Source organism: Schistocerca nitens, chromosome 1, assembly GCF_023898315.1.
Source record: "Schistocerca nitens isolate TAMUIC-IGC-003100 chromosome 1, iqSchNite1.1, whole genome shotgun sequence".
NCBI lineage: Eukaryota > Metazoa > Arthropoda > Insecta > Orthoptera > Acrididae > Schistocerca > Schistocerca nitens.
In genome coordinates this window covers 135,631,189-135,644,399 of record NC_064614.1, presented here as the reverse complement: position 1 = coordinate 135,644,399, position 13,211 = coordinate 135,631,189, and the positions used below count along the sequence as shown (strand labels likewise).

The 13,211-nt window shown below is 39.4% G+C and overlaps 1 protein-coding gene across 1 annotated transcript in view; it reads left to right on the top strand.

Moving 5' to 3' along the window:
• The window catches only part of LOC126243231 (aldehyde dehydrogenase, mitochondrial), a 141,732-nt gene that overhangs the window by 101,765 nt on the left and 26,756 nt on the right, over window positions 1–13,211 (top strand). The window contains exons 4-6 of the mRNA XM_049948148.1: window positions 2,047–2,212; window positions 5,686–5,876; window positions 5,959–6,072. Of these exons, the coding sequence (XP_049804105.1) occupies window positions 2,047–2,212; window positions 5,686–5,876; window positions 5,959–6,072 (471 nt within the window). The remainder of the gene's footprint in view (window positions 1–2,046; window positions 2,213–5,685; window positions 5,877–5,958; window positions 6,073–13,211) is intronic.

Genomic DNA, 13,211 nt, shown 5'->3' with positions numbered 1-13,211 from the left:
TTAGAGGTTGTAATGCCTCTGCACGATTTTTATAATATACTAAAAATACTTTTACTCCTTGTGTCTTAAAACTGTTTGCAGTAAAACAGTTACAAGTGCAATAACATTTTATTTACAGTGCTGTGTTTTTTTTTACAGCGCACATGATGTACATAGTACAATATATGTTCATTGTAAAATGGGAACATGTCTGAAATTAAAGTGAAATTAATATAACAAATTGAAGCACAATAGGCAAATAGCAGATAAAATTAAAATACCAAAACAAAAATATATTGGTGTGTTTCCAACACATACGAGGGATTATTTGTAGTCATGTCTATAAACCTCTCACAGTCTGTGTCTATGTAATCAGTCATTTCCTTCTGTGGTATGTCTTGAAGAATGTCCTTCCTGGGCAACACTCGTGGTGGTTTACCATTACATTGTGCATTTTTCAGTCTTCCTCATCCCCTTCTTTGACCATGTCCTGAATCTTTCTCATTGTAACTGCTGTCAGGGAATGGGATTAATTGTTATAGAACTCATGATAAAGTGGAGGGATGTAGTTCTTCATCTCCTGGACAGTTTTCCATATCTCAAATTTTATTCCAAACTCATTTTGATACAAAGGCTGCAGAAGAGGTATTGATAGGGGATGAACACTGGGGGTCCTAAAATCCTATTGTGGTATTCTTCCATTGTATTTTGTTTCCTTCTATAGGCTTAGCAACTTTATCCTTTGCTATGGTATCCATGGTTTTAATCGATTGGAAGTTTTCTGTTCTCATTTCCACTACGGGAAGCGTTCTGCTGATCTGCTTCACTGCATGTCTTTGAGAATGAATACATGTCTGAAGTGTTTCTTTGTCTTTTCATGGAAACCAGAGTCTTTCACATTCCATATGTGTGTGGCAAGTTTAAAGGACCTGTTGTGCTCAATATGCTGATTTGCCTCAAGATGTAAAGGCAGTATTTCAAATATAAGGATTCTTAAGTGTATGCATTAGGCTATAGCTGTACTTTCAGAAAAGTACATACCTGAACAGTGATTAAAGACAGCAACAATTGTCATTCTGTTCTACATTTAAATCATACTAGTTCTATTCTAAATGCAGTCCAGGCTTAGAACTTAAATTTTATCATCACAGAGTACAAAGCTATGTAGGAAGTCACATGCACTTCCTTTGCTCTGAAGAGATCCACACTTTAGCTTTCCAGATGTACATTTAGATAATTTTCTTGTGAAATGTCACTTGCACTACTTATACCACTTGTATTCTTAGCCCCTGAACTGCCAATACATTTAAACTCTCAAACAATTTCTTATGTATTAGTGAATGTTCTAGATGTTTCTGAATAGTAATGGTTGAAATTTTTGTCATTAGTACAATAATTCTGTGCAAAGTTCGATGAAAGTTTATACTTTCATGACCTTGGATCACATCTGTACTAACAAGTGTATATAGTAACTTTAGTAGAGACATCATTTAATCTGTGGAAGAAATGATGCATAACACCATGTTTTCAATTTTTCTACAGAATCGGAGGACACATTCAGTCTTCTTTTGTAGGATGATGTTTCCCTACTACTCTTGATCCATGCTGTTGTACTGATACATAAGGTGTCTCAGGAGGAATGATCAATATTCAGGGAAATGACAAGAACGATTATTCAAAACGAAAAAAATGTGTTATCCATGTATGCTCCCCAGACTGACCCAAACTACAATATAAGGATGTAGGCAGTGTGACATATGGACGTTTGGGTTGGTCTCAGGAGCATGCATGTATAGGTGAAGTGGTTCAGGTGGCCACTCACAATAAGTGGAAAATCTAGGTTCAGGCCCAGGTCTAGCACAAATTTTCATATGTCACTATTGGGTAGTAAATTTATACCCAGTACAGCTGATGTCAAGCAATGAGCTGCCAGAGAATTAATTTAGATTTACACTTGAGTTTGAGTGTGTAACAGTTCAGTTTGTCGTATTAACATGTACAGTGTGTAACAAATGATGGAGCACATTCTGTTTCATATGTTTCTCATACAAATAATGTTAATTGCAGCTTGCTGACTTGATTCAGAGAGACATTGAGTACCTGGCCAGTGTGGAAACTCTGGACAATGGGAAACCGTATGGAGACTCCCTGTTTGACATCAATATGGCAATTGATACACTTCGTTACTTTGCTGGATGGGCAGACAAAATTCATGGGAATACTATTCCATCAGGTATGAAACTAAAGGAGTAATTCTGTGTTTCATTTGTGTTGTAGCATATAGTATTAAGATTCCATCATTAGGGAATTATGCATCAACACCAAAGTGTACAGTGTGTTTTACTAACAGTCCCTTTAAGTCTGAAAAGAAATAATGCAGGTATGCTGAACAGTAGAAGGTTGCAACATGTGATCCCTCCATTGAGAATTCATGAAAATTGGATGCAGGACATTTGCAGTTTTAAATTTCATTATCAGGTGGTGCTGGAAACTGTAATCATTGTGCAGTATATTTTAAAGACTGTGCTGCAGCATTGAAATGGCAGTCAGTGAAGAGTTCCACAGGTAACATGTGCCAAGTGGTTGCACAGGTGGAAAGGAGATAGTGAAAATGGAAAATCCAAGGTGGAATGTAACAGTATTATGAAAAGGATAGTTGCTACCCACCATACAGCAGAGGTGCTGAATTGCAGGTAGGCACAACGAAAAGACTGTCAGAAAGTGAGGTTCCGGCCAACAAGGCCTTCATCGGAAATAGACAACTAGAGATTGAAAATCCGCTTCAGTTGTAAATTTATTTTATTAGCATGACTGGTTTCAGGCTCTCATAAGCCCATCCTCAAGTGTCGCAACTGTTCTGTGGCCCCCGAGCGCAGCAGCTCATGTATACTAGGCGCCGCGTCCACTGTGGCGCTCGGCGGGTCACAGCACAGTTGCGACACCTGAGGATGGGCTTATGAGAGCCTGAAACCAGTCATGATAATGAAAGAAATTTACAACCTAAGTGGTATTTTCAACCTCTAGGAGCATGGTCAGTTGTGGATGTTCTTTCAACAGGATTCTTTGGAAATAAAACAAACACACACACACACACACACACACACACACACACACACACGACCACTGCCTCTGGCTGCTGAGGCCAGACTGCAAGCAGCAGCACATGATGGGAGAGGTAGCTTCAAATGTCACCAGTTAAAACACAGTCCTGTTGCAGTGACACACTGTTATCGACATTGCTTTCTCATTGAAGGAGGCCCAAATACGAAAATGATGAACCAACTATTCAACAAGTTTCAGCAGTCAATTATTGTGATGGATACATTTGTTGGCTGCAGGTCAACTGCAATTATACCAGAAAATGGCAAGAAAGTGGTACAGTTATTCAGTGCGTTTCAAGTCGTATCTGTTGATGAGTTGCAGCTGAGTCCCAATTGAGGCCATCAGTTTTGGTATGCATACAATAGCAATGTATGCAGGACATGTACAGAAGCCCTTGTAAGTTTTTTTTCTCACTCCCTTTGGTTACACTATTATCCTGAACCTCCTGTTGACAGCATTTACAGTTAATCATGAAACTTGTGTTTCTGATTTTCATAGTGCCTCTGATGAAGAGGTAACATGTTAAAACATTTTATCATTTGCCTTTCTCAAGTACTTTAATTTTACCAATTACTACAATATTATTTGTTCCAGTCAAACTGCAAGTATTTTATTTTCAAAATCAGCTTCATTTCCAAGTAAAAGCAGGGCCAGTTTGAGAATATTTTTCCCCACACTACTGACACAAGTGAAAACTTACAAGGGAAATGGGGCACCAAACAATAAATCTATTGTTCAGAGCCCACTTTTCCTGTGTAAGTTTTCACCCATGTCAGTTTTTAATACCAATTGTGGTATGCACTGTATATGAATCTTACACTTGGGTGGCACTGGTGCCCCAAGTTGTGACATTGCATTATCGCTTGGGCATTAAACTGGCCCTGAGTAATACCTACATAGGATACCATTGTACTCAGAATTATAATATGACCAATTAACAGCATGACGGTGTCATTTTATTGTGAATAATATTATCCTACTATCGTCAAAAGTTTAATACTAATATTTGTTTTGTTTTGTGTGTCTGCCCTTGTATTGTAGCTTTTGTTGCCATACTCAATGTTGAAATGTGCTGTTTTTGTACTGTAGTGAGTCAGATTTCTATGAGACTGATGATTTTACAAAATTCACATAACAAATTACATGTAGTGTTGTGTATCTTCACAAGTGCATATCAGCAGTAGATATTTCATCTCCTGAAGGTAAGTATTGACAAGCAATTTTGTTTCATAATTTTATACCTTTCTCAAGTGTATTTTCCTTCTAATAAAATTAACATTACTTTTTAAATTTACATAAAATTTCTCGGAGGAGGAGGAGGAGGAGGAGGAGGAGGAGGAGATTAGTGTTTAACATCCCGTCGACAACGAGGTCATTAGAGATGGAGCGCAAGCTCGGGTGAGGGAAGGGTGGTGAAGGAAATCGACCATGCCCTTTCAAAGGAACCATCCCGGCATTTGCCTGAAAGGATTTAGGGAAATCATAGAAAACCTAAATCAGGATGTCTGGAGACGGGATTGAACCATTGTCCTCCCGAATGCGAGTCCAGTGTGCTAACCACTGTGCCACCTCACTCGGTAAAATTTCTCTCCATTTATTCTGTATCAGTTGGAATGGGTGAGGAAAAGTAGAGCTGGGGAGTGTGAGGAAAGATTATAGAGGGGTGGCTGATGGTTGGGAGAGACAGCATGTGCACAGGAAAATAATGTGACAAAGTTGTGGCTGCAGGTAGGGGGAGCAGTGCACAGGAGGAGGAGGAGGAGGAGATTAGTGTTTAACATCCCGTCGACAACGAGGTCATTAGAGATGGAGCGCAAGCTCGGGTGAGGGAAGGGTGGTGAAGGAAATCGACCATGCCCTTTCAAAGGAACCATCCCGGCATTTGCCTGAAAGGATTTAGGGAAATCACGGAAAACCTAAATCAGGATGGCCGGACGCGGGATTGAACCGTCGTCCTCCCGAATGCGAGTCCAGTGTGCTAACCACTGCGCCACCTCGCTCGGTGAGCAGTGCACAACACACAGTGATATGGAAGAGTGGATTGGGAGTGGAGATAGAACTGACAAAGAGGGAGACCATAGAGAAGAGGGTGAGAGTGCATTATGATTGAAGTTAGGATTATAAGACAATAGGTGAAGGTGGGTGTGGGGGCAGGGGTTAACAGAGACAGGCTAAGAGCATCACTGGATTGAGGGATGTGTTGCAAGGACAACTGCCATCTACCTCATTCAAAGAAGCTGGTGTTGGAGAACGTGCTACTTAAATCACACCACTGTCTTATCTTACCCTATCGGAGGCAGCTATGTTGGATATGAGCTCTGTTGTAATTTAGCACAGTATTTTACGTGGGCACTGCTACCAATCAGCTGTTGACCCAAATCAACCAGCCATTGGCACAACGTGCTTCTGAGCACAACATCCTGAGTTTCACCCATGCCATCTATATCGGTCCCAACAACATCACATATTTTGAATTATATAGAAGAGAGCTGTCATTGTGATGCCTCTTCCAGTTGAGTTTAACATAATTGAATTTTCTGAATTTTTGAATTCTGTTGTGATTTAAAGTTAATTATTTTTATGTAATTTATTTTATGACCACAGATGGAAATTTCTTCACATATACACGAAAGGAGCCGGTGGGTGTGGTGGGGCAGATTATTCCGTGGAACTACCCTATTCTGATGTTGGTCTGGAAGTGGGGCCCTGCTCTGGCTGCTGGCTGTACCATCGTACTGAAGCCTGCCGAGCAGACGCCACTCACAGCTCTGTATGTGGCTGCGCTTACCAAAGAGGTTGGTGTAGCTAAGTCAAGAATCAGTTTTCACATTCCAATGACTGTGCCCTCTTATCTGTGATATGTTTTTATTGTTTTAGGCAGGGTTTCCCAATGGTGTTATCAATGTAATAACAGGGTTTGGACCAACAGCTGGAGCTGCTCTTTCTATGCATCCTGACATCAACAAAATTGCATTTACTGGATCTACTGAGGCAAGTATTCCACTTTTCTATAAGATATCGCTGGCAGTGTGTTACATTATGATTAATAACAGTAACTACGTCATGTGTCTTCTGTAACTTGTTTTATATCCCAGAACCAGACTTACTATAGATCAGTAGATTCACACAGATGTAAAACAGCCCCAGCATTCACCCAGGATTTTTTCATCTTCTAAAAGGATGGGAAAGGTTCCTGGAATTAGGATTGTAGATGGATTAGATAGAAAATTTCACAGGTTTCTGAGTTTGGGAGAGACAGCAGGATAGGAAGAGAGAAAAGTAAATAATGAAATATCAGTAACAGATGAGATTCGAAAATACGTAGAGTGAGAAATGGTAGAGAGGGTAATCTTTCAGACTGAGATAAGGGAAGGAGCGGAAAATTCCACAGTTAAAATAGTTGTATATACAACTTTTAACATTCATTAAGTGTTGTTAGGGCTCCACAAGACACCAATACTTTGGGGACCTGCCCTGGTCCATGATTGTTCAACCACTGGCCACAAGCCATGAAGAATGGTTGAAGCTAGTTGCAAGCTGTGTACATCTCACTTGTTATCACAGATGTGACCCGTAGAATTGATCTGGTGGATCTGGGGAGCACTCTAAAGCCTGTCAAGTGTTCCTCAAACCATTCTGACACAATATGGGAGCTGGATGCAGTCTTGTGGAAGGCATAGGTGGCTTGCAATGTGCAGACAACTGAAGTGATGGATATGGTTGGGCACTAGAATCCTGTATAATACAACAGTGAGACATATTGTGAGACGTTTGTCATTTCATTCCGTGTAAACATTCTCCACTGTCGTAACTGCGGTGCTGTGGCAAGGGGAATTTGTCTTGTTTTGTTTCACATAGTCATTCTCTGCTATCGGTGTACAAATGTGAATATGGCTTGTCAGATCGTGTCATTTCTCCATTCTTCAAGCACTCAGTGGCAGTATTCCTGCACCCACACATCATTGTGACGTATGACACACAGTGAACAGAGTTGTATCAGTGGAACAGTGTTTTCTATAGCCCATGGTGAGGTAGTGATTCTGGATGGTATATAATTATAGTTGTCCAGCTGAGCTCTACCTTCTTTTGGCATACACTACAGGAATGCTCACTTCTCCCTATCTGAATATCAGTCAACAAAAACTGAAATTGAAGTTGTGGAAGTTGGACACATGTGCAATCCTCGCTAATGCTTGCTGATTATTTTTTGTTATTGCCTTGAAGTTTTGCTAGGTTAAACTGTATAGGTTACACTAGTGGTCCTGCTGTTGATATTCTAAGTGTGTCAGGTTCATAAATTAATAATAAGTGAGAAGTCCCTTAGAATCAGTAATGGTTCGTAACACCAGTGATTTAAGATTTTATGAACTGGTTATTCATTCATCAATGAAAAATAACAAATAAACTGGTGACCTTACAAAAAGCAGAGGGATATGGTGTTAAATAAACTGAATAATAATAATAATAATAATAATAATAATAATAATAATAATAATGTTCTGCCAGTCGTAAAAGGTGACGAAAAGAACAAACCACTAATAGAACTAACCCCCCTTTGAGTGTGATTAGTTGGCTCAGGACAGAACTAATGAAGCCTAGGACAAGCGCTGTCATGGTCGGGGACGACGCTTGAACCCTATGCCCGTCCACAATGGTAACGACACTGCTAGCCACATGGAAAATAATTTAAATCCAGATAGAGGTGTTTTGCAGGATATGCTTCCTGCAACCACCCTAGAAGGAAAACAGACGGGATGAGATGGTCAGATGAAGTAAACCGACACTCATGTTCTGTTATTACCAAGCAACAAACTTAGGAACCAACACAACTGGATACAGATCACAAGTATACACAACATTTATTACCAGATACCCAGAATTAAAATTTTTAACAGAACAATGACTAGCTGATCAGATCCGTGTAATAATCAAAAATAACAGGATACCCCAGTCAGAATTAGAAAACATCAAACAACAATTACAACAAATACTGGAACAAAATAATGTGCAAGAAGAAGAAGAAGAAGAAGAAGAAGAAGATACAGTAATGGACTCAAACATCCCAGAGCAAACAAATAAAGAACAACACGCATCAATTAAACAATCAGCGGAAAACGAAATCTTAAGACAGCCACCAGAACAAGCGCAAATAGAACACGAAATGACACACATGTTAGACATAGAAGAAAAATTTCAGCTGACATATATAGAATACAAAGACACAAATACAGACACTAGACCATTCTTGCATAGACCACCAAATAACCCACAAGTCGAAACAACAATAACAACTATAAACACAATCATACACAACAAAATAAATGAAAATACAACTATGGAAGAGTTACAACTACTGGTTTATATAGAAGCACTCAATACACTAAATATACATACTAGGCAGAGATCAGAACCAACCAACACTCAGAAGAAACCCACAAAACCAGCATGGCAACACAGGCTACAGATCAGAATAGAAAAACTGAGAAGAGACATTGGACAGCTAACACAATTTATAAGAAATGAAATATCAGACAAAAAACGAAAAAGGTTAGGTAAAATCTCACAACAAGAAGCGATGGAGCAATTAGATGAAAAGAAGCAGAAATTACAAGCATTGGCCAAATGACTTAGAAGATACAATAAAAGTGAAAATAGAAGGAAACAAAACCAAACATTCAACACAAACCAAAAGAAATTTTACCAGACAATAGAGAACACACACGTTAAAATAGACAATCCACCAAACATAACAGACATGGAACACTTCTGGAGCAACATATGGTCAAACCCCGTACAACATAGCAGACATGCATGGTGGATACAAGCAGAAACAGATAAATACAAGATGATACCACAAATGCCTGAAGTGATAATTTTGCAACATGAAGTCACCCCGAGCAACTAATTCTACTCACAATTGGAAAGCCCCTGGAAAAGATAAAATAGCAAATTTCTGGCTGCTTGTGTCTGTGTATGTGCGGATGGATGTGTGTGTGTGTGTGTGTGTGTGTGTGTGTGTGTGTGTGTGTGTGTGTGTGTGTGTGTGCGAGCGAGCGCGCGCGCGCGCGCGCGCGCGCGAGTGTATACCTGTCCTTTTTTCCCCCTAAGGTAAGTCTTTCCGCTCCCGGGATTGGGATGACTCCTTACCCTCTCCCTTAAAACCCACATCCTTTCGTCTTGCCCTCTCCTTCCCTCTTTCCTGACGAAGCAACCGTTGGTTGCGAAAGTAGAATTTTGTGTATATGTTTGTGTTTGTTTGTGTGTCTATCGACCTGCCAGCGCTTTTGTTTGGTAAGTCTCATCATCTTTGTTTTTAGATATAAATTATTTAACAGTTACATTGCAGACCCATACACAGTCCCTGATACATTTACACAAGGAATAACTTATCTGAAACCTAAAGATCAAGTAGACACAGCAAACCCAGCAAAATATCGCCCCATAACATGCCTACCAACAATATACAAAATATTAACTTCAATCATTACACAGAAATTAATGACACATACAACACAGAACAAAATTATAAATTGAGAACAAAAAGGCTGCTGCAAAGAAGGCACGAGGATGTAAAGAGCAACTGATAATAGATGCCGAGGTGACATATCAAGCTAAAACTAAAGAAAGGTCGCTACACAATGCATACATTGATTACCAAAAAGCTTTTGATAGTGTACCCCACTCATGGTTACTACAAATATTGGAAATCTACAAAGTAGATCCTAAACTGATACAGTAATGAAAAATTGGAAAACCACACTTAATATCCAAACAAATTCAAGTAATATCACATCACAGCCAATACAGATTAAGTGTGGAATATACCAAGGAGACTCATTAAGTCCTTTCTGGTTCTGTCTTGCTCTGAACCCACTATCCAACATGCTAAATAATACAAATTATGGATATAATATTACTGGAACATACCAACACAAAATCACACATTTGCTATACATGGATGATCTAAAACTACTGGCAGCAACAAATCAACAACTCAACCAATTACTAAAGATAACCGAAGTATTCAGCAATGATATAAATATGGCTTTTGGAACAGACAAATGTAAGAAAAATAGCATAATCAAGGGAAAACACACTAAACAAGAAGATTACATACAGCGACTGCATAGAAGCGGTGGAAAAAACAGATACCTATAAATATCTAGGACACAGACAAAAAATAGGAATAGATAATACAAATATTAAAGAAGAACTAAAAGAAAAATATAGACAAAGACTAACAAAAATACTGAAAACAGAATTGACAGCAAGAAACAAGACAAAAGCTATAAATACTTATGCCATACCAATATTGACCTACTCATTTGGAGTAGTGAAATGGAGTAACACAGACCTAGAAGCACTCAATACACTTACACGATCACAATGCCACAAATATAGAATACATCACATACATTCAGCAACAGAAAGATTCACATTAAGCAGAAAGGAAGGAGGAAGGGGATTTATCGACATAAAAAACCTACACTATGGACAGGTAGACAATTTAAGAAAATTCTTTCTAGAACGAGCAGAAACTAGCAAAATACACAAGGCAATCACTCATATAAATACATCGGCTACACCACTGCAACTTCATAACCACTTCTACAACCCTTTAGATCACATAACATCAACAAATACGAAGAAAGTAAATTGGAAAAAGAAAACACTACATGGCAAGCACCCGTATCATCTAACACAGCCACACATCGATCAAGACGCATCCAACACATGGCTAAGAAAAGGCAATATATACAGTGAGACAGAAGGATTCATGATTGCAATACAGGATCAAACAATAAACACCAGGTATTACAGCAAGCATATTATTAAAGATCCCAATACCACAACAGATAAATGCAGACTTTGTAAACAACAAATAGAAACAGTAGATCACATCACAAGCGGATGTACAATACTAGCAAATACAGAATACCCCAGAAGACATGACAATGTCGCAAAAATAATACATCAACAGCTTGCCTTACAACATAAACTTATAAAACAACACGTTCCTACATACAAGTATGCACCACAAAATGTACTGGAGAATGATGAATACAAATTATACTGGAACAGAACCATTATAACAGATAAAACAACGCCACATAACAAACCTGACATCATACTCACCAATAAAAAGAAGAAATTAACACAATTAATCGAAATATCCATACCCAATACAACAAATATACAAAAGAAAACTGGAGAAAAAATTGAAAAATACATCCAACTGGCTGAGGAAGTCAAAGACATGTGGCATCAGGATAAAGTTGACATCATACCAATTATACTATCAACTACAGGAGTCATACCACACAATATCCACCAATACATCAATGCAATACAGCTACATCCAAACATATATATACAATTACAGAAATCCGTAATTATTGATACATGTTCAATTACCCGAAAGTTCCTAAATGCAATATAACATGTACCGTACAGCAAAAAGGAAGTGACGCTTGATAAAGGTCCGCGTCACTCCATTCTTAACCAGACTTCTAAAAAGTCTGAGAAAGTAAAGAAATAATAATAATATATGTGCAACTGTGATTAAAATGCAGGTGCATTTCCTCAGTCAACTATTCATTGTAAATTTGTGTGATATAGAGTCCCATAACATATTAACTATAAACCATTAACTAATCCACAGAGTTAAGTTCAGTTGCACATTAAGCAGATTGTAAACTTCAGGCTAGCTGGAATAATTATCAAAAGCAGCTGAAATAGTTCAAAGCCCCTCACTGCTCAAAATCTGAGAAAGCTAGTTTTGTTCTTTCATTGTCCAGTTAGTGTTAATGCATGATATCTAATGACATTTTATTGACAGGTGTTTAACCAACACCTGGAGGAGCAGTCTTGACACCATCTCCATAAGTTATCCAACCTGCTAACATCCTACTGCCGCCTCAGGGCACCACTATCCAGCCCCTATCCTACCCACAATGTTCCTCCATGTCCACCCCTCATAGCATCTAAATCCTTCCTGGCTGCCCTTTTCAACTTCCACATCCCCAAAACTCCCTAACAACTCTCCACCAAATCTAGAGCCAGAACATTCCCATAACACTGGTGTTAACCTTTCCATCAAAACTCTCATCTCCACAGAAGGAAGGCCTCACATTCAGCCCTATGCCCAAATTTAACCATGCTGGACTTGTCAAAACCTACTCTCCTTCTCCTGATCCCTGCAATGGAAACATTTCTTTGCCACCAATGCCTCCAACTGCTCTCTTGGTTCACACCACCATCTAACTATGATCCTCACGACCCCCTCCCACCTAACTCCCCACTGGTCGTATTCCAGGAATTCCTTACCTCCAACTTAGCCTCACCATCCTTCCCCAGGTTCCTTCCTCAGAATACCAACCTTTCAGCAGAAGAAAGAGTAGCCAGACACAACTTCAAAACAAGTCCTGACCTAATCATCCTACCTGCAGACAAAGGTTCCATCACTGTTGTTATGAACTGCAGTGACTACCTGGCAGAAAGCCAAGTCAGTTATCTGATTCCTCCACCTGTAAACTCTGCCAGAGTGATCCAATCCCATAAGTCCACCACAATCTCTAATCTTTTCTTAAAGCCGTAGACCCTTCCCAGAACCTATCCTCATCTCTGTGACACCCATCTTCTACAAGTGCCCCAAAATCCGTGAACCCAACAATCCTGGATACACCATTGTGGCTGGTTATTGTGCCACCACTGAAAGGATTTTGACCCTCATTGACGAATACCACCTCCCGATTGCCCATAATCTGGCCTCCAACATCAAAGATAAGAACCACTTCCTTCACTGACTCTTTATCATCACTACCCTTTTGCCACCTGAATCGCTTCACATCTCCTCACTATACGCCAACATCCCTCATGCTCACAGTCTTACTATTATTGAACACTACTTTTTCAAACATCCTTCAGACTGCAAACCCACTGCCTCATTCCCCATACACCTTACTAACTTTATCCTGACCCACAACTACTTCTCTGTTGAAGGGAAGGTACACAAACAAATCCATGGCACAGCTATGGGCACCCTCCTGTGTCAACCTGCGATGGGCCATCTAGGGGAAGCCTTCCTAGCCTCCCTTACACTGGTTCAGGTTCATCGATATCATCTTCAT